This window comes from Bombyx mandarina, chromosome 05 (assembly GCF_030267445.1).
Source record: "Bombyx mandarina strain Sakado chromosome 05, ASM3026744v2".
Lineage (NCBI taxonomy): Eukaryota > Metazoa > Arthropoda > Insecta > Lepidoptera > Bombycidae > Bombyx > Bombyx mandarina.
Window position 1 is genome coordinate 15,657,069 of NC_143212.1, and position 23,400 is coordinate 15,680,468.

Here is a 23,400-nt window from a genome sequence, read left to right on the forward strand (position 1 = left end):
TACGGATGACAGTCATCTTTGGTGTAAAAAAATTATAATTGATAAAATTTTCGTTTAGATTATTAATAATAAAAAAAATCTATGAATCTTTAAGTTTAAATAAAACAAAACTAAAGGAAATTCATAATCATCATTATCCTGCCCTTCTCCCAGTCACCTGGGGTCGGCGGAACATGTTTTCTCCTTCCATACTCTTCTATCATATACAATTTCTTCGCTCACACCCCATATCTTACCCATATCGTCTTTCACACAATCTATCCATTTCTTCTTAGGTCTACCTCTTCCTCTATATCCTTCCACATTCATAGTTAACACTCTCTTACCAACCTCATTTTCATTTCGTCTCATCACATGTCCATACTATCCCAAACTCGCACTCCTCAGCTTCTCTGTCACAGGTGCCACTTTCAGACTTCCTCTAACATTCCTTCCGTAGGGGGTTGATTGCTTCCCGCTTCCGTAGGTTTAACCCGCGATTCCCTACAAGTGACCCCTGGGTGGTGCAAAACGGGAGCCGAATACATAATCGGTGGTAGGACTTGTCCGACTGGCCGGCGACCACCCTCCAACTAGAGTCCGCCGCCAAATAGCCTAGCTGTGTTCCGGCGTGTGGGTTGGAGAGCCAGTGTTATTCCTTCCCTTTCCTCTTCCTTGTTGGGGGTGAATCTTGGCGATACCTGGAACATGCGGAGCAGACGTGCGTGTGAGCTCGCGGGACGTGATTGTTTGACGGGGGTATAGGGAGACCCAGTGAAACGGTGTTCGCCGCCGCCCGCCGGTCAGTTGGGGACCTGAACCCGGGTGTCACTACTAAACTCCGCCCCGGGAAGCTGTCCCGCCAACCGGTGTAAAATCCTGTCGTGCGGTCGTCGTGCCGGAGTCGGAGACCGGAGTGGATCCCGGCGATCGCACGCAGGGTGGACTGGGGGCCCTTCCATGCCCTGCGTCAGTCGCTCACGCAACCCGTGGTCGAGCACGTACTGTGCTCCGCGCTTTATTCAGGTATTGCCACGATTTCGCCTCGAACATCCTACCCCACCCAATCCCACTCTCCAAATAAAAAAAATAAAAAATAAAAATGATAGTTCGAAAAAGGAAAAGGGTTTTGTCGGCGATTCCCCATTCCACATTTAATGTGGGTTTCAGCAATGTAAGGGGTCTACATAGCAACCTCGACGCCGTACACCACCATCTTGAGACGGCGCAGCCTGCCCTCCTTTTTCTGACGGAGACGCAGATATCTGCTCCGGATGATACTTCGTACCTTGAATACCCCGGATACGTATTGGAGCACAACTTCCTGCTTGCTAACTTGAAAACTTAATTTACAAATTCACAAATTAAATATTTACTTAAGATCTTAACTGTTAATTTAGAACAAAAATTTCAAGAAAGTGAATTAAGTTCCGTTCTACTGATATCAAAATACATTCAATTAAATTTACATTAAATCTATGTATTAAAATGTTATTTTAAAAATTTTACAACAGTGGTCAATTAATTTCTAGATACGCACAGGAATGGTGCAGGTGTCGGATGGGAAGTCCCGTCCACGGCCTGCACGGCTTTTACTTACCATGGATGCGGTGACCATCCAGAGAGAGGCACCTGTGCCCATATTACCACCAAAGGACAAAAATGTGCCTCACGCTAGGGTAAGAAGGATATGCTAATTTTATAATTTATTTTACTAGGCAAGTGAATAAGCTGAATGACTCGTAAGTGGCTATTAAAGTTAATCGATATTGCAATATGAAAGCACCATGAGACAATAGTAATAATAGTCATAAATAACTGGGAACAAATTGCACCGTCATCCAAATCCCAAATTAGGATTCCCGATGTTAAGGGTACTGGAGATTGACATACATACTTATATATGTTTAGCTATATACATATATAGATAATAAATACCCAGATAAAAACCACACAAACTTGTTCATCACATGAATGTTTGCCCAATGTCGGAATTGAACCCACAACCCTAGTTCAATAGCTAGGGGTGCTATCTACTGCATCACCGAGTCAGTCAGTCAGTCAGTTGAATTTTAAATGTGACTAATTATGCCGCCTTTCCATTCCATGTGGTATCTTTCTTGGATCTTTGACATATGAAATAATCAATCTGACCAGCAATCAGATTATTATATATTTGTAGTACAATAAAACAAGAAAATATATACCAATCTCTAGAGAGGGAAAAATAACACAAAGAATTATTTTAAAACATAGACTTAGTACTGTTGCATCTCTTTATAGTGTGGCCTATGCAAAGTTTGGAAGATCAGTCACTGATGATGACAAGATGCCCTTCTTTACAAATATATCGATCACACAAATTTGATATTAAGAAAATGTAAATTAGATCTAAATTTTATTATAAACTTGATCCATGAACGTTGACAAACCTTTTGTTGACTACTATATTTATATATTTAAATTAAATTAAAATTCAGTAATAGTCATCTGCAAACCGTATATTACAACATAAATTATTACATATGGTCACAGTCACAACAAATATTGCTGCAGAACTTTGAAAATCTCAATTGTTTTTATAGGAGCGGATGGTACAAATTACCAGGCAGAAAGTTGGTGGTCTTGGCCTCAGCATCAAGGGAGGTTCAGAACATAAACTGCCAATATTAATCTCAAAGATATACAAGGACCAAGCTGCTGATCAGACAGGACAACTTTTTGTTGGAGATGCTGTAATTAAAGGTAATTTAATTTAACAAGTACTTATACCATATTTTTTTTATGCTTAGATGGGTGAACGAACTCACAGCCCACCTGGTGCTAAGTGGTCACTGGAGTCCATAGACATCTACAACGTACATGCGCCACCCATCTTGAGATATAAGTTTTAAGTCCTCAGCATTAACCATGCTGAGGACTTAAAACGGCTGCCCCGCCCTTCAAACCAAAACGCATTACTGCTTCAGCGCAGAATAAAATTAACTATATGGAAACAATATTTTTAATAAATAAATCATCTGGTATATTTGTAGTCCAACCACTGTATATGACTGACAATAATCTATAAATATTTCATGCTTGAATTAAAAAAATAATGAGATTTTTTCTTGATCACATACATGAAACAATGACAAAAATAGTCACAAGAGATGTACAAAATTATTGGAATGTCCTTATTGTAATTGCCATCAATATCTACGTTGAACTATTTAAATAGAGGTCAATTGACTTGTTTTACTTGCAATTCTCGAACCGGCAATGATATAGGAATGATGTATTGTCTATTAATATTATGAACATCTTAGGATGTTAAAGGTCAGACTAATTAGCCTCATTATGATAAATAATTCACATTCAGATTCACTATCGGTATTCCTAGACTATAATTGCTTAATTCATAAATAAGAATAGAAAGGAAAAATTTATTAAGATATATTTGCATTACAAATAAAAAATAAAAAATGTGTGGTGTCATGGGACACCGGATAGGAACGAAGTTCCTTATTATAAAAATATTAATTTTAAGTTCTATTCGAGGTATAAAGAAAATAATTATTCGGGTATACATTTTTTATTATGATTTTTTTATTGATAAAAATATATAAAAAAACTACTTTACAAAATTATCCACTTAATTTTTTTCTCAATGATTTATAAAAAAATATATAATAATAACCGTCATCACGTAGACTATACACTAAACACTGTATAGACTGTATAGACACTAGAGACTGTACATAAATAATAAAAATCTTACGTTACGGACGTTTTTTCCCGGTTAGGGTACCCCTCTGCATCGTCCCAGAAGGAACTTCGTTCCAACAACTCTTGTAAGGCAGTTTAGTTCTTAGTGGCCTGGTTGATGCTGTATGATTACTAGAACTCATAGATTTAAATTCTCACCTGTATAACTACCGTCCCACCTGTTAAATGGTGACTGTTTCATGACAAATAGTGGCACTTGCAAACTTAAAATATGCACCTCTTTCAACAACGACATTAAAGTTGGTTTTGATATCATACATCAGAATGATCGAAAACAGCCTGCTCAGAGTTGTTCTGGAAATGTTTCTGCATACTATATATATTATTTTTTGTTTCAGTTAATGGTGAATACATAACAGCCTGCAAACACGACGATGCTGTGAATATACTGAGGAACGCCGGTGATATCGTTGTACTAACTGTGAAGCATTATAGGGCTGCCACACCTTTCTTACAGAAGCAAGGTAAGGTATTTTTAATTGCTGTAGAAAACACACGACAATGATGCTGATCAGAGATATTGACAAAGTAAAAGCTTGTCAATGTACTTTTGTGCCTTACTCAAGATATCCAAGCGTGGTATTCATATATTATAATGCTTGGTTTCTAACTCAATCTGCTATACCTCAAATCCGATATCGAGGTATATGAATATATATTATAATAGGTTTTCAAACATTACCACATTCAGGTTGGTTAGTAATATGGATTCTAATAATGCTCTACATTACTCTGTTTAGTGCTTTGTTTGATACTAGACATACTAAACATACCTATGTTGGACTAACTTGTCTTCTATATTGGATTCTAATATTCAAAAGTCGCCATAGAACAATAATTATAAAAAATATATATTTGCAGTCCAGTATCAAGCTTCATGTATATAAATTATAGATGAATATGGAATACTCAGTTTATAACAATTTTATTGTAATGTTACAGCTGACGGAGCATCAGATACGGACAGCAGCACCGGCGACGATCACCCATCGCTTCACAACAAGGTCGATGCGAATTGCAACTCGGAGAAGAGTTCAGAACACACCAATGGTGGTTGGCAGGTTCTTGGCGCTTATGTTTCTTAACGACGCCGAATTGAAGTGCTCACATATTAGAAAATTTATTTATTGAGTTGTGAGAATGTATGAATATTTAAAAAAAAAAATTTAATGCCTTTCTAGGCAGACGATCTTAAGGCCTACCTGATGGTGAGTGGTTACCGTCGCCCATGGTCGTCAGCAATGCTAGAGACAGAGCAAAGCTGCTGCCTACAAACTTACTGTCTTTACTGTACACTTGACCTTACTCTGAAGCTGGTCGCCGGCTCGCTGGGTCGGCTGTTGCCGAACGTCGGGGGTCCCGACATGGTGGTGCGCCGCCTCTACACGGGGGTGGTGCGGTCAATGGCACTGTACGGGGCTCCCGTATGGTGCCACGCCCTGACCCGTGACAACGTCGCAGCGTTGCGACGTCCGCAGCGCGCGATTGCGGTCAGGGCGGTTCGTGGGTACCGCACCGTCTCGTTCGAGGCGGCGTGCGTGCTCGCTGGGACGCCTCCCTGAGACCTGGAAGCGGAGGCGCTTGCTGCGGATTACGCGTGGCGATGTGATCTCCGCTCCAGGGGGGAGCCGCGTCCCGGCGCGGCGGAAGTTCGAGCGCGGAAGCTTCAATCTCGGCGTGCCGTGCTCGAGGCGTGGTCTCGCCGCCTGGCGGACCCCGCCTACGGGCGACGGACCGTCGAGGCGATCCGCCCGGTCCTCTCGGACTGGGTGAATCGCGACCGAGGACGTCTCACCTTCCGAGCGACGCAGGTGCTCACGGGACACGGCTGTTTCGGTCGCTACCTGCACCTCGTCGCCCGGAGGGAGCCGACGCCGAAGTGTCACCATTGCAGTGGCTGCAACGAGGACACGGCGGAGCACACGCTCGCGTGCTGCCCCGCTTTCGCGGAGCAGCGCCGCGTCCTCGTTGCAAAAATAGGACCGGACTTGTCGCTTCCGACCGTCGTGGCTTCGATGCTCGGCAGCGATGAGTCCTGGCAGGCGATGCTCGACTTTTGCGAGTCCACCATCTCGCAGAAGGAGGCGGCGGAACGGGAGAGGGAGAACTCTTCCTCCCTCTCGGCGCCGTGCCGCCGCCGTCGAGCCGGGGGTCGGAGGAGGGCGTTTGTCCAGCTCCGGCCCCTATGAGGAGGCAGTCTCCTCCCGGTGATGGTCACGGGGCGACCTAAGGGGGTTGAGACTGCGCCGCACGCTACCGTCACTCTAGCGCGCTGGCACCAGGAGGACGGGACGGCGCGTCGGCGGCTGCGGACTGCGATGCGGTTCGCATTTTCGTCGTCGCTGTCGTCGCCGAACATACTGTGGAAGAGCAACCCGGTCGGCGGTGTATCGCGTTCCGACCCGGCAGGCTGGTTCTGGCCCAGCGGGGTATCCCGGAACACCAGCGGCATCGCCCGGGCGGCCTGAAGGGCCACCGTACCGCGGAGACTGACGTCGTTGGTCGTCGACTATCGCCTCGACGACCCGTCGGTCGGGCGTCCTCGGGGTGGCGCCGCGTGTCTGGTTGTAGTGTTGACCGCGGGAACCCCCCTACTCTGACCGGGTTTTGACCCCGGACGGAGATCGGACGCCGGGTGTAAGAGTGCAGGGGAGTCGTTTAGTGGGTGGGCCCTAAATTCCTTGGGCCCGCGGTCTGCTCTCAACACCTGCAGATCGTTGAGTCTCACATACCCCGCGCGCCCCCTTGGCGCGGGGACCTCGTAGGAGGTTCGGCCCTCGGCCCGAAAAAAAAAAAAAAAAAAACTGAAGCTGGTGTTGAATTGTTATTGATTCACACCAATCCAAGAATGAATATTGAATGTTTAAGCCGTTTCATATTTCGTAAAGTCGCAACGTGGAGAATGAAGAAAAGGGCGAATGTCAATCTTAGATGTCGTTTCTTGCATTATTATCAAAATGATAATATAAAATATTTTAATTTCTATAGATTTGTGCCGGACTAATACTAGGAATCATTGTACGCCCTGCATAAGCAGATTTTTTTGTAAATCCAAAAAATATATAACAATAGAAGTTAGTCAATGCTCAATAATTTGAATGTTTCTAGAGCGCTTGGCCTGATGAAGAGTCTAGTAGACCGGGAAGTGCCACAGGGTCGGTGAGAGGCTCCCGGCCTCCCTCGGTCGCTTCGGATCGACACGATGTCACCATTAAGGAATGGGTCGACGTCGTATCAGGTTGTCTTAATAATATCACTAATATAACTATAATATAATAAAATTTTATTACCGGTGGTAGGACCTCTTCTGAGTTCGCATGGGTAGGCACCACCACCCCGCCTATTTCTGCCGTGAAGCAGTAATGCGTCTCGGTTCGGAGGGCGGGGCAACCGTTGTAACCATACTGAGACCTTAGAACTCATATCTCAAGGTGGGTGGCGCATTTGCGTCGTAGATGTCTGGGCTTCAGTAACCACTTAACACCAAGTGGGCTGTGAGATCGCCCACCCATCTAAGCATTAAAAAAATACACTAATTATATACTTCTAAAAATTGAAGAGTTCTAAAGAGTGGGTAGCGGTTTGGCAATCTCAGATGTTGCTCATGTCTGGTGCCGTTTTCGGGTAGTATTTCGAAGTAAGCTGCTACTTTCATTAGCCAGAAATTAAATTTGATACCTCTTTTTTCCAGTGCCATTAATGATGGGATACGTAACGCGATACGTCCTTGGAACGGATAAATTGAGACCTGGAGCTTTTGAGGTTAGCTATCTTAAACTTATAATTTTTAACTACCGTTGCGAGCTCGCTTTGGTGGGTTCCACGACATCAGCTAGTTCTGTTGTGAAGGAACCCATTATGGTATTTTAGTGCAAGTGAAGGCTTTGATTTTATATCGACAAAACTAAGGATGATAATTATTCATCGCGACCAGAGAGGCAGCACACGTTCGCACGCAAACGCACACGCATGCACGTAACGACACGCACGCACTATTGATGCAACCATAGTGTACCTTGGCACTATGGTTGCATCAATAGTGCGTGCGTGTATATAAATTTGTATTGTGGTACAAATATGCCCGGACTAAAATCAGAGTCGCAGGTGCTGATTTTTCTAAATACTCAGGTGTGATCACGCACGACTTCCCTCAAGAAGTTGTCGTGGCCTAAGGGATAAGGCGTCCGGTGCATTCGTGCTGAGCGATGCACCGATGTTCGAATCCCGCAGGCGGGTACCAATTTTTCTAATGAATTACGTACTCAACAAATGTTCACGATTGACTTCCAGGTTGAAGGAATAACATCGTGTAATAAAAATCAAACCCGCAAAATTATAATTTGCGTAATTACTGGTGGTAGGACCTCTTGAGAGTCCGCACGGGTAGGTACCACCACCCTGCCTATTTCTGCCGTGAAGCAGTAATGCGTTTCGGTTTGAAGGGTGGGGCAGCCGTTGTAACTATACTGAGATCTTAGAACTTATATCTCAAGGTGGGTGGCGCATTAATGTTGTAGATGTCCATGGGCTCCAGTAACTTAACACCAGGTGGGCTGTGAGCTCGTCCACCCATCTAAGCATTAAAAAAAAAGATGCAATAACGTATCTTAGGTTTGTTTGTGGTACGCTTGGAAAGCTTTAGAGGTAGAGGAAAAGGTAGATCTAAGAAAAAATGATGGGATTGCGTGAGAGACGATATTTGTAAGAGGGGGGTGTGCGAAGAAATTGTATATGACAGAAATGTGGAAGGAGAAAACATGATGCGTCTACCCCAGGTGACTGGCAGAAGGGCAGGAGAATGAAGAATGATGATACTGTAGTGTCTATCGACTCCTGTAACCAGCTATAAGTCAGGTCGCAGATCAACGTTATTTGAACTTATGGAGGAGTGAAAGGCTTAAGCGATATTTTTGCCACTTACGGAGAGCCATTTAAAGTATAAAATTAGCAAGAATATCATAACAAAAAAACTTCTTTGGCTATTTGAATGGATCAAACTTAATTGAAATTTAATTAAAATCGCCAAGTTGTTGAGGTAAATACCAAATAAAACGGACCGATAATTAGAAAGATAAATGTCACTTAAACGAAATAGCCTTTCACTCCTCGATATATATATTATTTTTACTGGTGATAGGACCCCTTATGAGTCAGTACGGGTAGGTACCACCATCCTGCCTATTTCTGCCGTGAAGCAGTAATGCGTTTTGGTTTGAAGGGTGGGACAGCCGCTGTAACTATACTGAGACCTTAGAACTTATATCTTAAGGTGGGTAGCGCATTTACTCTGTAGATGTCTATGGGCTCCAGTAACCACCTAACACCAGGTGGGCTGTGAGCTCGTCCACCCATTTAAGCAATAAAAAAAAAAAAATATATATATATAAAAAAGTTATTGTCACTGTTTGTGTACAGTTTTCAATCTTTACTGTTATTTCAGGTCCGAGGAGCTCGTCCGCATTTAACCACCGGAGTGATACACGTGGACGATCCCGTGGCGCTGTCTCACTGGCTGAAGAGCATTTCCGATAATATCGTGGGACTCACGAACTTACAGGTACATTTATAACACTAATACGCGTGATAGTTGTGACGAGATATACGTGTGATTTAAGTCAGTGGCAACACTCAAACTACGATTCATACTATGGAGATGGAACTTTTGCCTACGTTTGCCGCTAGGGGCGCTGTTCCAACTGCATACAAATTTGATTTAACTTTTACACTGCCGAGAACGTTAAAAAACTAGCACACAGAACTCCATAAGATTCGTTCATAAAGTACCACAAATATAAATGCTGTGGCAACCCTATTAGATAGGGATAAGATGCAGTAGCGGACTTTTTGGCGGGAACGCGAGGAGTGAAGTTGTGTGATTTGTTTTTTTTTTGTCTATTTAGTGTTCCTTTAGGTTTAAATGCGTAATAACGGTGGTTCATTAACTGTTTAATATCTGTGAAAGTGCACAAATGTGGGAAAGTGAAACAAAGTCACAGGACGTAGCTTCTCGGGATCCTCCAAAAAGTCCACAGAAAAAATGTCAGTAAATGACCACCATTTTACTGAGATTATATTTCATGCCATATCATCTCATTTCATTTAATTTCATCCCAGTTGATCAATGTCTCAAATTAATCATCTTCATTTCATTTCACTCCATATTATATATTTTTTTCATCTTTCATAAAAATAAGAATATAAATTAAAATAAGATATGGCTTAAAAGTCTTAGTTTCCAGGTCATAAAATTCCTTGAAAATATGCGGTAGCGGATATATAATTTTTTTTGTAATTCGACAGATGAAACTTTTTAACCGCCACCTGGCGGCCGGAGAGCGGATCGAGTACATGGGCTGGGTGCACGAGGGCGTGGTCACGGCCGCGCAGCCCTGGCAGTCCTATCGACCCAAGTTCTTGGTACTGAAAGGAACTGATGTCATGCTTTTCGATGTACCACCGGTTAGTTGCATTTCAATTTGACTACTGAGTTTATTTATTTTAATTTATTGCGTAGATGTGGTCCCACCTGGTGTTAAGTAGTTACCAGAGCCCATAGACATCTGCAAAGTAAATGCTGTCAGCGACCTTGAGGTATGAGTTCTTTGGTTCTACGGTCTCAGTATAGTTACAACGGCTGCCCCACCCTTCAAACCGAAACGAATTACTGCTTCACGCCAGAAATAGGCATGGTAGTGGTACCTACCCGTGCGGACTCACAAGAGGTCCTACCACCGCGTTAAATGTGGGAATGCTTTTTTTTTATAAAGCGTTTTTTCCAATACCTGCATATTTGAAATATTATCAAGGGAAGCCTCCGCGACCATGCTTTTTTTTATGACCATTAATCACGAAAACTAAATTCACAGATGAACATGACCGAGCTAGCGAAATGCCCAGAAAGCCTCAAAGTTTACCAGACCATGTTCAGGACTGTAAAAGAGAGCGAGACGGTGGACTGGAGGCAGCACTGCTTCTTGGTGCAGAGTAGCAGCGCCGGGGTCGGGACCCCAGGCCCGAGGTACTTCAGTGCGGAGACCAGACAGGAACTGCTGAGGGTCGAGGCCGCCTGGACAGCTAACATCGTTAATTCTGTTATAAGACTAGGGGTGAGTACTCGGTGTTACTGTGGCCATACAGTGTTTTCTCATAATTAACGGACAAAATTTTTTGTTGTTGAATTTGATATGATACGCGCTGGGGTTCGAGAAATTTCGATTACTGACTGACTGCGTGCCATCCCTGCAATTCTTTTATAGTCGATGCCACTTCCCTGGAATTATCGAGAAAATTCCACACATCTCTAGTATTGTTTCCGATATCTGGCAATAGATGGCGTTGTACTCCTCGATCGCTCTACGAGCGATTCTTTCTGGCGTAACAATACCTACATTTTCTTCAAAGAGTATTCAAATAACAGGCACTATTATAATATCATTATTATACATTACATTATCATAAATTATATATCACATTACTGATATTGTGGCTATTCTGAAGGTCTATATTCGACAATTTAGTTTTTAGTATTATTTTAGAGGTTAAAAAATATTAGTTGACTTAGTCAAAAGAAGATAGTATGTTTCTATTTCGCTCGTTTCATGAACATTTTCTTTTTCTAGAATCATTGAAATACCCTTAGTTTAAATCTGAAATGTCTGTTAACTTGTATGATTACGAACAGAAAGCATAACTCGAAGTGTTGATGTCAAACATGTGAATTAGAGAAATACTCCAATAGCAATTAAAGAGTTTTTTTTTATTCGTTTGCACAGCAAGTACTCTGTTTTCGTGGATGATATTAATTATAGCAAAGTCAGACAAATAAATAATAGTTAAACTAATAATAATGATATATTTTTAATAAATTTATTTTCTGTTTTTTAGTTGGATTTTCTATAAAAGCGTATTTTAAATCGTCAATAAGTATGCCAAATTACGAGTTAATCCGACGTTTTGAAAGGGATCAAAATGATGTTCAAAGATTCCGTTACATACTAACATACATAATTCGACGCTTGAAAGGCAAACGTGACTAAGCGACAATGCGTGAACTTTACAGTAGACTAATTTAAAGTTGAAATACCCAAAAACAAAATTTATTTTAACGAATCTAGCTGTAGGATTGAAATGATTTTAATAGACCTAGAAATATATATTTTTTTGCGCATTGAATATGGTTATTGCCTATCATTTATGTATAAAGCAGTTATTGTCGCTTAGTCACGTTTGCCTTTCAAGCGTCGATTATGTTTGAAGCTAATAAAAGCGTATTAAAAATCACTCAAAATTTTCTCGTGCCGTGAACCTAATAATTTGGAAAGTCGTTCAAGAGCTCTGGCTCCTCGCAGCCGCACGAGCGGCCGTCTCCTCCAGCTGCTTCTTGTAGTGTGGATATGGACGTAAACATTCCTGAAAATCTTCCGCTGTGAACCTGAAATGGTTCAAGAAATTGATTCCCTGTGATGTCCAATCACCGTCTTTGTCTAATTCGTCGATTACGACAAAGGGCTGCGCAAGTAAATTAACCCACAGATACAGCCCACTGAGTTTCTCACCGGATTTTCTCAGTGGGTCGCGTTTCCGATCCGGTGGTAGATTCTGCGAAGCACTGCTCTTGCTAGGCTTAGTGCTAGCAACGTCGTCAGGTTACAGCCCCGTGAGCTCACGGGGTGTCAGCGAATCTATTGGGTTATTCGGAAAGTAATTTCGTTATTTTTTTTTAATTGATTACATACATCGAGCTTCGAAAATAATCCCAGGCCTTTCAAGTGATCATTCATTGTTTTCACCTAAAAGTTGTATATATTCAGGGATACTCATTGAAATTTCCAGTAATAATAATTAACGATGCGTACTTGTATATTTCAGTTATCTCTAGGGCTATTATTGTCGCCTTCCTTAATATACCGGGTCGTAGTATAGCTCCCTCGCCGAAGTACGAACCGTCCCTTAAATGGGCCATCTGAAAACAAATTAATATTCGTCCGTTTGTTTGTTTATCCGCAGGGCAACCGCTCGCTCAACTTGCTTGTTTGAGTTGAAACCTTATAAGCTTTGTTAATGGTATATATGGAAGGTTTTATGATTGTGTCACGAATAATAATAATAATAATAATGACATTAATGTGGTGTTGATAGAGAACTAGTGTTGAGCTAACAACGTCATGAGAAATTACATATAAAAGACACACTATTAAATGTGTGGTCTATCTAATCGTAGGAAGAACAGATGAAACGCGAAACAAAGATAACTGCTAGAATGCTAATAATCTCTGGTACAACTTATTACCGGAGCACTCCGGAAAATGATTTTGATAAATTCAGTAGTTGCTGCTCTTGGCACATAGATGTCGCTGTACAATATTTTTTTTTAAATGTATTGTGCTATCACCTCTTTGTCCTTCGAGTCTAATACTGTAAGGGTACCAGAAGAGATCAAATAAAACGATCTTCCGGGCTGACCGTACTTCACCACCATCTGAAAACATTGTAAAAGATCATAATAACATGGACCGTAATGGAGTAGCAAATGTTGCCTTCATCAGGAGTTACCACTACCCCGTTTATTGATGTCACTAAGCAGTAAAACGTTTTAGCTAGCTATAAGGATGGGAGAACGGTTATAGAATTTGGATTAAGATCCCATGTCGGAAGGCGGGTGGTGACATTCACGTTATAATCGCCACCTTTCCCATGATCATCTCTCGTTAATGTAAAAAAAACTTATTTCTATTACGTGTAAATTGGGATCCTTGCTACTTCTATTGTAAGCAGCTCGACAGGCGAGCATGCAGGTCATCTTATGAGAAAACGTTAACGCCGTCCTTGTGTTAAGACGTGGTCAATTTAATTAGAAAGTTTTTTTTTGTTTAATTTTTTACCTGAACTCGAATGAAATTAATAACCCAAAATAGTTAGGTTTACTTTTACGGCATATAAACATTATGAGGAAATCCGTAGAAGAACCGAAGTTACTGACAGCCCGTAGGATTAGCACGCTGAAGTGGCAGTGGGCAGGCCACATAGCGCAAAGATCGGACGGCCGATGGGGTGGAAAGATCCTCGAGTGGAGACCACGTACTGGCAAGCGCAGTGTGGGACGGCCACCTACGAGATGGACCGACGACCTGGTAAGAACCGCTGGATCACGTTGGATGCAGGTGGCAACGGACCGGCCGCACTGGAGATCACTTGGAGAGGCCTATGTTCAGCAGTGGACAATGGACAGGCTGAGATGATGATGATGATGATATAAACATTTCCACGACCCTGTACATGGCTAATGTGAGTGGCAGGTTCGTGTCCCTCATGATACATCCTAAATACTCTTTGATCTTTTGGGGAAAAGAGATGGAAGCTCATTCCAGATTCTAAAGAATAAAGATCTTTCAGAACGCACCGTATGTTGTTTTTCGAAGAGAAAATAATGAGGTTTGCCCTCGTGTCAGCTTAAAGGACTGAGATTCAGTCTTTACGAGTAGTACAACGGGTACGTATAAGTAATTCAGACATTAACTTGGTCTAAGACTAGCTACGCGATTGCCGGTGTAATAATTCTTCAAATTTCGACAAAAAGAGTCTTACAGAGTATAGGCAGTTTTTAGAACGAAGTTCCTTGCGGCAGGCTTGGAGGAGATAGGGATTTTACTGCGCGACCGAACTGAAAAAAATGTGTTAGTAAAACCGTAAGAAAAAGTCCGTGGAATAAAACCGTTAAATGAGACGTGCGCAGGCGCGACAGTTGTATACACAAGCGAGTAGTGTATATTACCTTTCTCTTTCTTCTTCTTCTTTCTTTTCGTTCTCTCATCCCTTCTCTCTCTATTTTGTAATTATTTCTATTTCTATGTAATTTTATGTTGTCAAACAAAAATAATGAGACATATTTTGTTAGTTTAATTGATAATTTGAATTACGATTTTTTATTATTTTACGTAATTTATTATTTCCTAAAATACTGAATTTCCTAAATACTTTTATGTACTTAAATAAAAACTAATTTAAGCAAAATTTAAGAGAAAAATCAAGAAAACCTACATAAAATTGAGCACGTTTTTTTTTTTGCAAATAGTGTCGATTCTACATTGGCCGAAGGAACTTCGTTCCTACCTGGTGTCCCACGACACCACATCTTTTTTTAATTTACCTGTCCCGGCATATAGAACTTCCGTTTCAAGCTAAATATCATGCTGTTAATCAAAGCGACAGGCATATCCCGGAACAGCGGTACATTATTCATCAACGTCTTGCAACTGTACATGTTTATGTCCTGCTTTATTTGTTCGTTGATTGTATCCAAAATGTGTCGTTCATTAAAATAATGTCCGTTGTATTTATAATTAATGAAGTGATCGATCTTCCTCTGTAGACAAGTCGGGAGCTTCTTTAGGTTCATGTAGTCCCGTAGCTCCTTGTATCTACCGTAAAATACGTTCACCTCAAATTGCTGGTACATAGTCAGCCGGAGCAGCTTCATGAAGGCGTACGTAAGGAAAATCAGACCGGTCAAACTTATCGCTGTGGTCTGGATCATTCTAAGTAGCGAGTGGCCTTCGAGGGGCGTGTAATACCCTGCGCCCACGCACAAACTGCAGACGTAGAAGAGATTGATCGTGTACTTCTGAAACATCGGAATGCCGGCGTTGACCGCAAATCTGTTCATCCAGCGCTGCAAGTAGTCGTCCATTGCGTACAGATTAACGCAGAAAGCTGGCATTTGATAATGTATATAGGCCATCCAGTGGAAAAACATTACGAGCTGCACCACAACAGAAAGGAATTCTTTCGTTATGTACGACAAGCCTAGTTGATTCAAAAGGTTCACGCTTTGATAGTCCAGAGAAACGAGCCGGAATAGCTTGAAAATGAGGAATATTGTGTGCGACGGATAACGGCAATCGTGGAATGGCTGGATCATTTGTAACGGCAGGCATCCGATGAAGTCAAAAATGAAATTGGTCTTCAAATATTGTTTGATGATCAACTTCGGTTCTAGAATGATCTTTTTGTGTCCTTCGTCTAGGTAGCCGGTGATAAAGCATATTATAACATTAATAAATGCGATCGCATCGGCGTATAAGATGAAATAATCGTAGGGATCCGGACCTGTAATGTGAATTGTAACAAAACTAAACAATGTAGACAATATGCAAGTTTAATTAAAGAACAGACAACATTAAATTGTTTCTATTCTTTAATTGAACTTGACGTCTGAACCTGACCTCTTGACCTGACTCTGTCCTCATGACCTTTGGGGTAACATTTCCATAAATAATTATTTTGTTTATTATTACAGTATATGAGGCATCAAATGCCAAAATCTCAATAAAAAAATGTATAATAGTGTTTAACAATAGAACCATAATAATGTTTTAACTTATAATTTCAATTAATTATAGTCGAATTTCGACTACTGCGAGACCACTAGTATAATTAATAATTGGAAAAACAGACTTGTTGATCACACGAATAGCTACCTAAAAAACAACTCTGTAGGATGTTTCCGAAACACAAAAGAATGCTTACAGCTATGAAATACCTGCATCGGCATATACCCCATGGCGGCGAATGTAATTAACACAAAGTAAAAGTCCCAATAAAACTTGATAGTGCTGTAGGGATGCCAAATTAACCAGTTATTTAAGGCGACCTGCCGATCCCATTCAAGCCTCAATGCCATCTGGCTTCTGATGAACTGGGCACTGCCGTGATGCCATTCGACCGGCAGTGTTAGATTCCGATATTTGTAAATCTAAAACGGAAAGATGTGTCAACTATATACCTAATGGCATGCAACATTACTGGTGGTAGGACACATGTGAGTCCACGCGGGAAGTTACCACCACCCTGCCTATTTCTGCCGTGAAGCAGTAATGCGTTTCTGTTCGAAAGGTGGGGCAGCCGTTGTAACTATACTTGAGACCTTAGAACTTATATCTCTCACGGTGGGTGGCGCATTTACGTTGTAGATATCTATGGGCTCCGGTAACCACTTAACATCAAGTGGACTATGAGCTCGTCCAGCCATCTAAGCAACAAAAAAAACATATTGGGAGTTTCTAAAATTATGATATTGATCGCTCAGACCCTCTAACCCTAGATAGGTATGTTATGTTTTTTTTCCTACTTATTCGCTGGTAGCCTAAGGGGCTATTCCAGCTACACCGGACGGGTAGGTGAGCTCATGGGCTCAACCTAAAATAATTTGCTAACACTAGTCCTAGCAAGAACAGTGTTGCGCGGAATTTACCACCGGAACGGAATAGCGACTTACAGAGAAGATTCGGCGAGAAACTCAGTGGACTGTATCTATGGGTTAATTCCGGTGACAAGACGATGACCGGGGTTATGATAACTGATGTACATTTAACACCCAAAATAACTGAAGCTCCCCGAGAGTTTTATGATAAGACAATTCACATCACATTTTAATTCCTTGCTTTATATTATAATATATGTCGGCGTTAAGCCAGGATTTACACACATAACTTCTTTTACAATGAAAATACAATACAATTCTATAAAACTTTAACATTACTTGTTTACAACAAAAAGCCACGCCTGAGTTATTCAGTGGTTTTTACACAATTAGCCATTTTGTGTTGGTTATAGCAACTACAACTTCTTTTAAACAAACAAATGTAATTACTGCGAAACAATTCACAAAACATAGCTTAATATTCAAAATACATATTTTAGTGATTTTACATGACTCACATTTAATTTATTTTACATGAATTACTTTTAAGTAATATTAACTAACATTGTTATTATCCAGCCTAATAATAGATGGCCCCAACAACATCATTGCATAACAATTACAATACTTAATTAAATTATTAGTACTGTTAATTATAATATAAATTATTATTAATATTTATGCTTTATTCATATTTAATCATTTATACAGTCATTTGTGTTTTTAAACAATAATATAAACATTAAACATATTCTGAACATTTTCACATCAAAACAGTGTCTGCTAATTATTAAATATGGTAGAATAACAGTTTTGTTGCTAATAATAAATAAATATTAACATATAATAAACTAATCTATATATTATTATGTTAATTATTGCCAACAGTGGCGTTTGCGCCCATACGGCCATACTGATTCCAGCGCGTCCCTTGCGCTGTTTTAGCATTTCACATAACAGTAAACAAGGCATATCCCCTACTGGGATCTGCCCAACACACAAGGCACCATTCACCCTTACGAGATCTAGCTAACACACAAGAGGATTACCCAACGGGATTTACCAAACACACAAAGCATCACCCATACGGGTCTAGTTAACTCGCAAGCCATCACCCTTACAGGATCTAGCCAACTTACCAGGCATCACCCTTACGGGATCTAGCCAACACACTCGGCATCACCCATTCGGGATCTAGCCAACTCACAAGGCATCACCCACTTGGGATCTAGCCAACCCACAAGGCATCACCCTCTCGGGATCTAGCCAACCCAAAAGGCATCACCCATTCGGGATCTAGCCAACTCATAAGGCATCACCCATTCGGGATCTAGCCAACTCATAAGGCATCACCCACTTGGGATCTAGCCAACCCACAAGGCATCACCCTCTCGGGATCTAGCCAACCCAAAAGGCATCACCCATTCGGGATCTAGCCAACTCATAAGGCATCACCCATTCGGGATCTAGCCAACTCATAAGGCATCACCCATTCGGGATCTAGCCAACTCATAAGGCATCACCCATACGGGATCTAGCCAACTCATAAGGCATCACCCATACGGGATCTAGCCAACTCATAAGGCATCACCCATACGGGATCTAGCCAACTCATAAGGCATCACCCATACGGGATCTAGCCAACTCATAAGGCATCACCCATACGGGATCTAGCCAACAAGACCAGGTTTAAGGATTCGCATGGTGGCCCGCCAGCGTTTTAGGAAGGATAATTGGATAGGAAAATAAAAGTAGATACCATAACAAATTATAAATCATTTTACAGCAGAACAAATCTCTCTGCCCATACGGTCAATTTGTCAGTTATCAGAATCCTCTGACATTAAGAGGATAGATTTACCTATATCAAACCGTTACCATTACCAAACCTTTACCTTTACCAAAACACATTAGATGACAGAGACCGCTCGTCCATCCATTTTTTACCAGCTGATTCAACTTCCCCTAATTCATCATTCAGCGGACCATTTTCAATTTGCTTTATTTTAATGACTGGTAGGGAACATCATCCTTCTAATGCCTCTGCATTTTTGTTTTATTGTTGTGCTGCAGCTTTTAATCAACTGTAATTCTTAAAGCTGCCTGTCAGATCTTATTAATTGATATTTTACAAACATGTGACATTTATGACCCATCAATAGTTCAGCATGCCTGTTGACCATGCTCGCTCTCTTTGCAATAATGTGGTACTGAATTTCATATTGTTCACAAGTTTTTGAAACTCCTGAATTATCTTTTATCTTGGTGAATTTTTAAAAGTGACAGGTTTCCCAAAATGGAACTAAGATTTTAAAAACAGAAATCACATAGAGATCTGTGCCATCCTTTTTCTTGACTAATAATAAAGCAGCACCCCCACTAGAAACCTAGGGTGCAGAGAGTTAATCACTCATCCAAAAATAAATAATTATGAAAGGAAAAGTAATAATATGGAGCTGCTGAACAGGGATGAGCTGTCTCTTATTATGGCATATTATTAAAAGTTTATTTTTATTTTTATTGTAATATGCTTGAACTCCTCACAATAAACAGGAGACATACAGTATGTACAGCGTTGTACTATCCTATCCAAATTAATTATTTCAAATCCAACTTTTATCTGCCTGATCACCATCTATGAGACATGATTTGCAAAAGTTACATGATGATTGAATAATGACTCCAAACTTGAGCGTTCACTGGATAGAAACTTATAAAAATAGATATGTTCTCCTCAAAGAGTGCAACACTGAGAAGTTATTTTTAAAAGATTAAAACCTATTAGGATGTCAGCAAGACTGTCAGTATTACCATATGATTATGATTACCATATGAAATTCTATAATAGTTCTAGTATTTTTCTCCATTAAAAGTCACAATGCTTTGTTTTGAAATCAGTTGACCCCTTATGCTCAAAAACTTTACATGAAGTTGTTTAGCTTACTAAATTAGATCTGAAATCAGTATTTTTACCATCTCAGCGTCAGTAGCTTTTCCAAAACATCCACGGTCTAGAACTCATTTTAAATATCCACAACTTTACTGAATGCATGGATCAGTTCGTCCCTCACTTGCTCCAATGCGGTTCAATACAAAGACCAGATATCGGCTTATGTCTTGCTTGCTCTTTTGAACTCGATGTTCATGCGATGAAACAATTAGCTTCATGATAGTTTCGTCCACATTTCCGCATCGGTCTTGATGTCACGCCCTCATCGGAGTTGAACGGCGGCAAATAAAAGTTATAATGCCACTACAAGGGTACAGCATTTGCAGCTATCATCACTTTTCGCCTTTTTAATACAGGTTGAGAGACCCATCACTTGTTCAACAGTGGGCTACTTCATTCGGAGGCTTACGATTAATTTTGGGGCTGTGATCCCACTTCTGATGTCGGCGTTAAGCCAGGATTTACACACATAACTTCTTTTACAATGAAAATACAATACAATTCTATAAAACTTTAACATTACTTGTTTACAACAAAAAGCCACGCCTGAGTTATTCAGTGGTTTTTACACAATTAGCCATTTTGTGTTGGTTATAGCAACTACAACTTCTTTTAAACAAACAAATGTAATTACTGCGAAACAATTCACAAAACATAGCTTAATATTCAAAATACATATTTTAGTGATTTTACATGACTCACATTTAATTTATTTTACATGAATTACTTTTAAGTAATATTAACTAACATTGTTATTATCCAGCCTAATAATAGATGGCCCCAACAACATCATTGCATAACAATTACAATACTTAATTAAATTATTAGTACTGTTAATTATAATATAAATTATTATTAATATTTATGCTTTATTCATATTTAATCATTTATACAGTCATTTGTGTTTTTAAACAATAATATAAACATTAAACATATTCTGAACATTTTCACATCAAAACAGTGTCTGCTAATTATTAAATATGGTAGAATAACAGTTTTGTTGCTAATAATAAATAAATATTAACATATAATAAACTAATCTATATATTATTATGTTAATTATTGCCAACAGTGGCGTTTGCGCCCATATATACTATGGCAACAATTTAATTCCTTATTCTATACTTTTCCACTTTATTTGTTTTTTTAAAGAATGTTTTACATACTTCAATCATTTTCTTTGTAATATTTTTAGTTTGTAATCACGCAGAATCGCGAAATCGAATCGCTCATCTCAAAAAACTAAAATTTTTCTACAAGTGTACGATCTTTATATTTTAAAAAATTATATCCGAATCAATTTGATTTCAAAACACAATATTATTTATTATAGTAAAGTCTACTGTAATCTTGATTATATTTCTGCATTATAATGCACGCTACATAAATTGATTATATTACTGCTTCGATCAATAATAGTACTAGATTACGGATCAGGAACAAAAATAAGACGCTCCAGTGGCCACGTTTGCAGACACGAAAACATCTTCATTTCTTAGAAAAAGTTTAATAATGTTAACGACTTCAGTTTATTATAAACCTTAATACTTAAACATAAAGTTTAATTACCATTGCAAAATATATGTATTTAGGTCCTTTCGTCAGAAAAAGAATATTATGGAATAAATTTAAAATGTCACTTGAACATAAAAAGTCTTCAGTACAAAAATATTTATTCTAAAATGATACTTAAAGCCTAATTTATAAGGTTAAAAATATTTGTTTAAAATTTCGTGCTTATTGTATTGTGGAACTAGATGTAGTTCTTGGTATTACATTTCAATGCTCAGAACACAGTAAGTATTGAAAGACATAGAGTTGCAGAATATACATATTTGTTTTAGGTTTGTTTTGTATGGTCGCAACTATTTTTGACCGATTCAAAAAAGTAGTAGATAATATTTTACATTGCCGCTATTGCAATAAATAGGTGATAAAAAATAAAATTGAATAAAGTAAAAAAAATATGAAAGGAAACACGAAACATGTTTTCCACGTATTCTTTATACAGAAGTAATTAAAACAATAATGTAGGTTTAATTACCTTTAAACAGATTCAGTTTGTTATGAAGCTGTCTTTTAGAAGTCATTTTTATATGAGCGGGTTCTTTTTACAAATATAATGTAATCTTATATCAATGAATTTTTCTATAATCAGTTTAATTTAGGCTTATTTTATGGCTGTGTTCGTTTCCCCCAGAAAACAAATCCTTTTCAGCATATACGCTTAAAATATTTACACATACATATAAAGTTTTTTTAATACTTTTTTGCATTGATTTGCCACCACCATTGAACAATTCTAGAATTTTTATAAGAGTTCTATATTTCTTCTCCTCTTTCTTTCGCGACAATATATATCCATTGTGCACAGCGACAAGGGGCTACTAGGAAATCTACAAACAAAAATAACATTATAAAATAACAAAACTACTCTATGCATTCCCTGTCCAAGAATAGGTGATGTTTGTTACAATAGTTGGTGCCTTGTCGCAAACATTGGCCAAACAATTACAATATTCGTAAATTGTGTTTTATTTACAATATAATTGTGTTTATTATTTTATGAAAAACACTTAATAATATAAATTTACCAAAAAAAGATATTCCTTCCAAAACCTTGGTGTTACGGTGGTTTTTTACTCAGTTTTTGAACGCGCATTGCAGCGTTTTGACATCTTAGTGTTGGCTATGATTGGACCATACTAATTTGAAATAAGACCACAAATTTATTTGTGGTCTTATTTTTCGGGCCGCTTTTGAAGCGCTAATCGCGAATCTAGTAGTATTATTGATCGAAGTATTACTGCATTACAATGCATGCGAGATAAGGTGAACACGGGGCCGTTACAGGGTTTATTAATAAAAAATAATAATTTCTTGTTTACCTGACGCTTCAGAAATCCAGCAGTCGGATACAGGTTGAGATAATGTGGAGGCTTTGGAAGCATGCAAGCATGCTTTAAACTTGAATCAAACATCTTTTACTTTAAATCGCCGTGATTTTTCTATATGAATACTTCACTTCGACTAAAATTCTTCTTTCAAAAGCTTGACTTTGACATCAAGTAATTGACGCACTATTAGCAAAGGGTAAAATACTGACAGTGCACAGAGTATTTTTTCTTTCATCGACATAATGATAATGTTTCGATACAATAATTCTACGGTACAATATTTTTCCAAAGTGAAGGAATAACATCGTGTAATGAAAATCAAACCCGCAAAATTATAATTTGCATAGTTACTGGTGGTAGGACCTCTTGTGAGTCCCCACGAGTAGGTACCACCACCCTGCCTATTTCTGCCGTGAAGCAGTAATGCGTTTCGGTTTGAAGGGTGGGGCAGCCGTTATAACTATACTGAGACCTTAGAACTTATATCTCAAGGTGGGTGGCGCATTTACGTTGTAGATGTCAATGGGCTCCAGTACCCACTTAAAACCAGGTCGACTGTGAGCTCGTCCAACCATCTAAGCAATAAAAAATAAATAAATAAAAACCTA

At 39.5% G+C, this 23,400-nt stretch overlaps 3 protein-coding genes and 1 long non-coding RNA gene across 8 annotated transcripts in view; 2 read left to right on the forward strand and 2 right to left on the reverse strand.

Annotated features, from left to right (window-relative positions):
* Positions 1-23,400, forward strand: part of Dscam3 (Down syndrome cell adhesion molecule 3) — a 319,922-nt gene that overhangs the window by 183,243 nt on the left and 113,279 nt on the right. The gene's annotated exons all lie outside the window — the stretch shown is intronic.
* The window catches only part of Syn2 (Syntrophin-like 2), a 37,369-nt gene that overhangs the window by 1,225 nt on the left and 12,744 nt on the right, over positions 1-23,400 (forward strand). The window contains exons 2-10 of the mRNA XM_028174105.2: positions 1,512-1,658; positions 2,565-2,724; positions 4,086-4,211; positions 4,690-4,808; positions 6,856-6,985; positions 7,439-7,509; positions 9,188-9,304; positions 10,048-10,206; positions 10,614-10,853. Of these exons, the coding sequence (XP_028029906.1) occupies positions 1,512-1,658; positions 2,565-2,724; positions 4,086-4,211; positions 4,690-4,808; positions 6,856-6,985; positions 7,439-7,509; positions 9,188-9,304; positions 10,048-10,206; positions 10,614-10,853 (1,269 nt within the window). The remainder of the gene's footprint in view (positions 1-1,511; positions 1,659-2,564; positions 2,725-4,085; positions 4,212-4,689; positions 4,809-6,855; positions 6,986-7,438; positions 7,510-9,187; positions 9,305-10,047; positions 10,207-10,613; positions 10,854-23,400) is intronic.
* Positions 12,073-23,123, reverse strand: LOC114242827 (potassium/sodium hyperpolarization-activated cyclic nucleotide-gated channel 1). Its single transcript, XM_028174106.2, has 6 exons — positions 22,784-23,123; positions 16,273-16,498; positions 14,894-15,852; positions 13,139-13,225; positions 12,603-12,709; positions 12,073-12,178 (listed from the first exon to the last, which is right to left on the reverse strand). The coding sequence occupies exons 1-6, from the start codon at positions 22,874-22,876 to the stop codon at positions 12,073-12,075; spliced, it is 1,578 nt and encodes a 525-aa protein (XP_028029907.2). The 5' UTR covers positions 22,877-23,123.
* Positions 21,552-22,639, reverse strand: LOC149503024 (uncharacterized). The gene is made up of 2 exons (XR_016323181.1): positions 22,490-22,639; positions 21,552-22,291 (listed from the first exon to the last, which is right to left on the reverse strand). It is a non-coding gene; the product is annotated as an uncharacterized LOC149503024 (long non-coding RNA).

Coding starts and splice junctions, on each gene's coding strand:
- LOC114242827 (XM_028174106.2), bottom strand. CDS start 22,876: ATGTTTGATTCAAGTTTAAAGCATGCTTGCATGCTTCCAAAGCCTCCA. Junction 12,710..13,138: donor TAGACTCGAAGGACAAAGAG/GTGATAGCACAA, acceptor ATTTGTTTTCAG/ATGGCCCATTTAAGGGACGG. Junction 12,179..12,602: donor GAGATAACTGAAATATACAA/GTACGCATCGTT, acceptor GAACCATTTCAG/GTTCACAGCGGAAGATTTTC.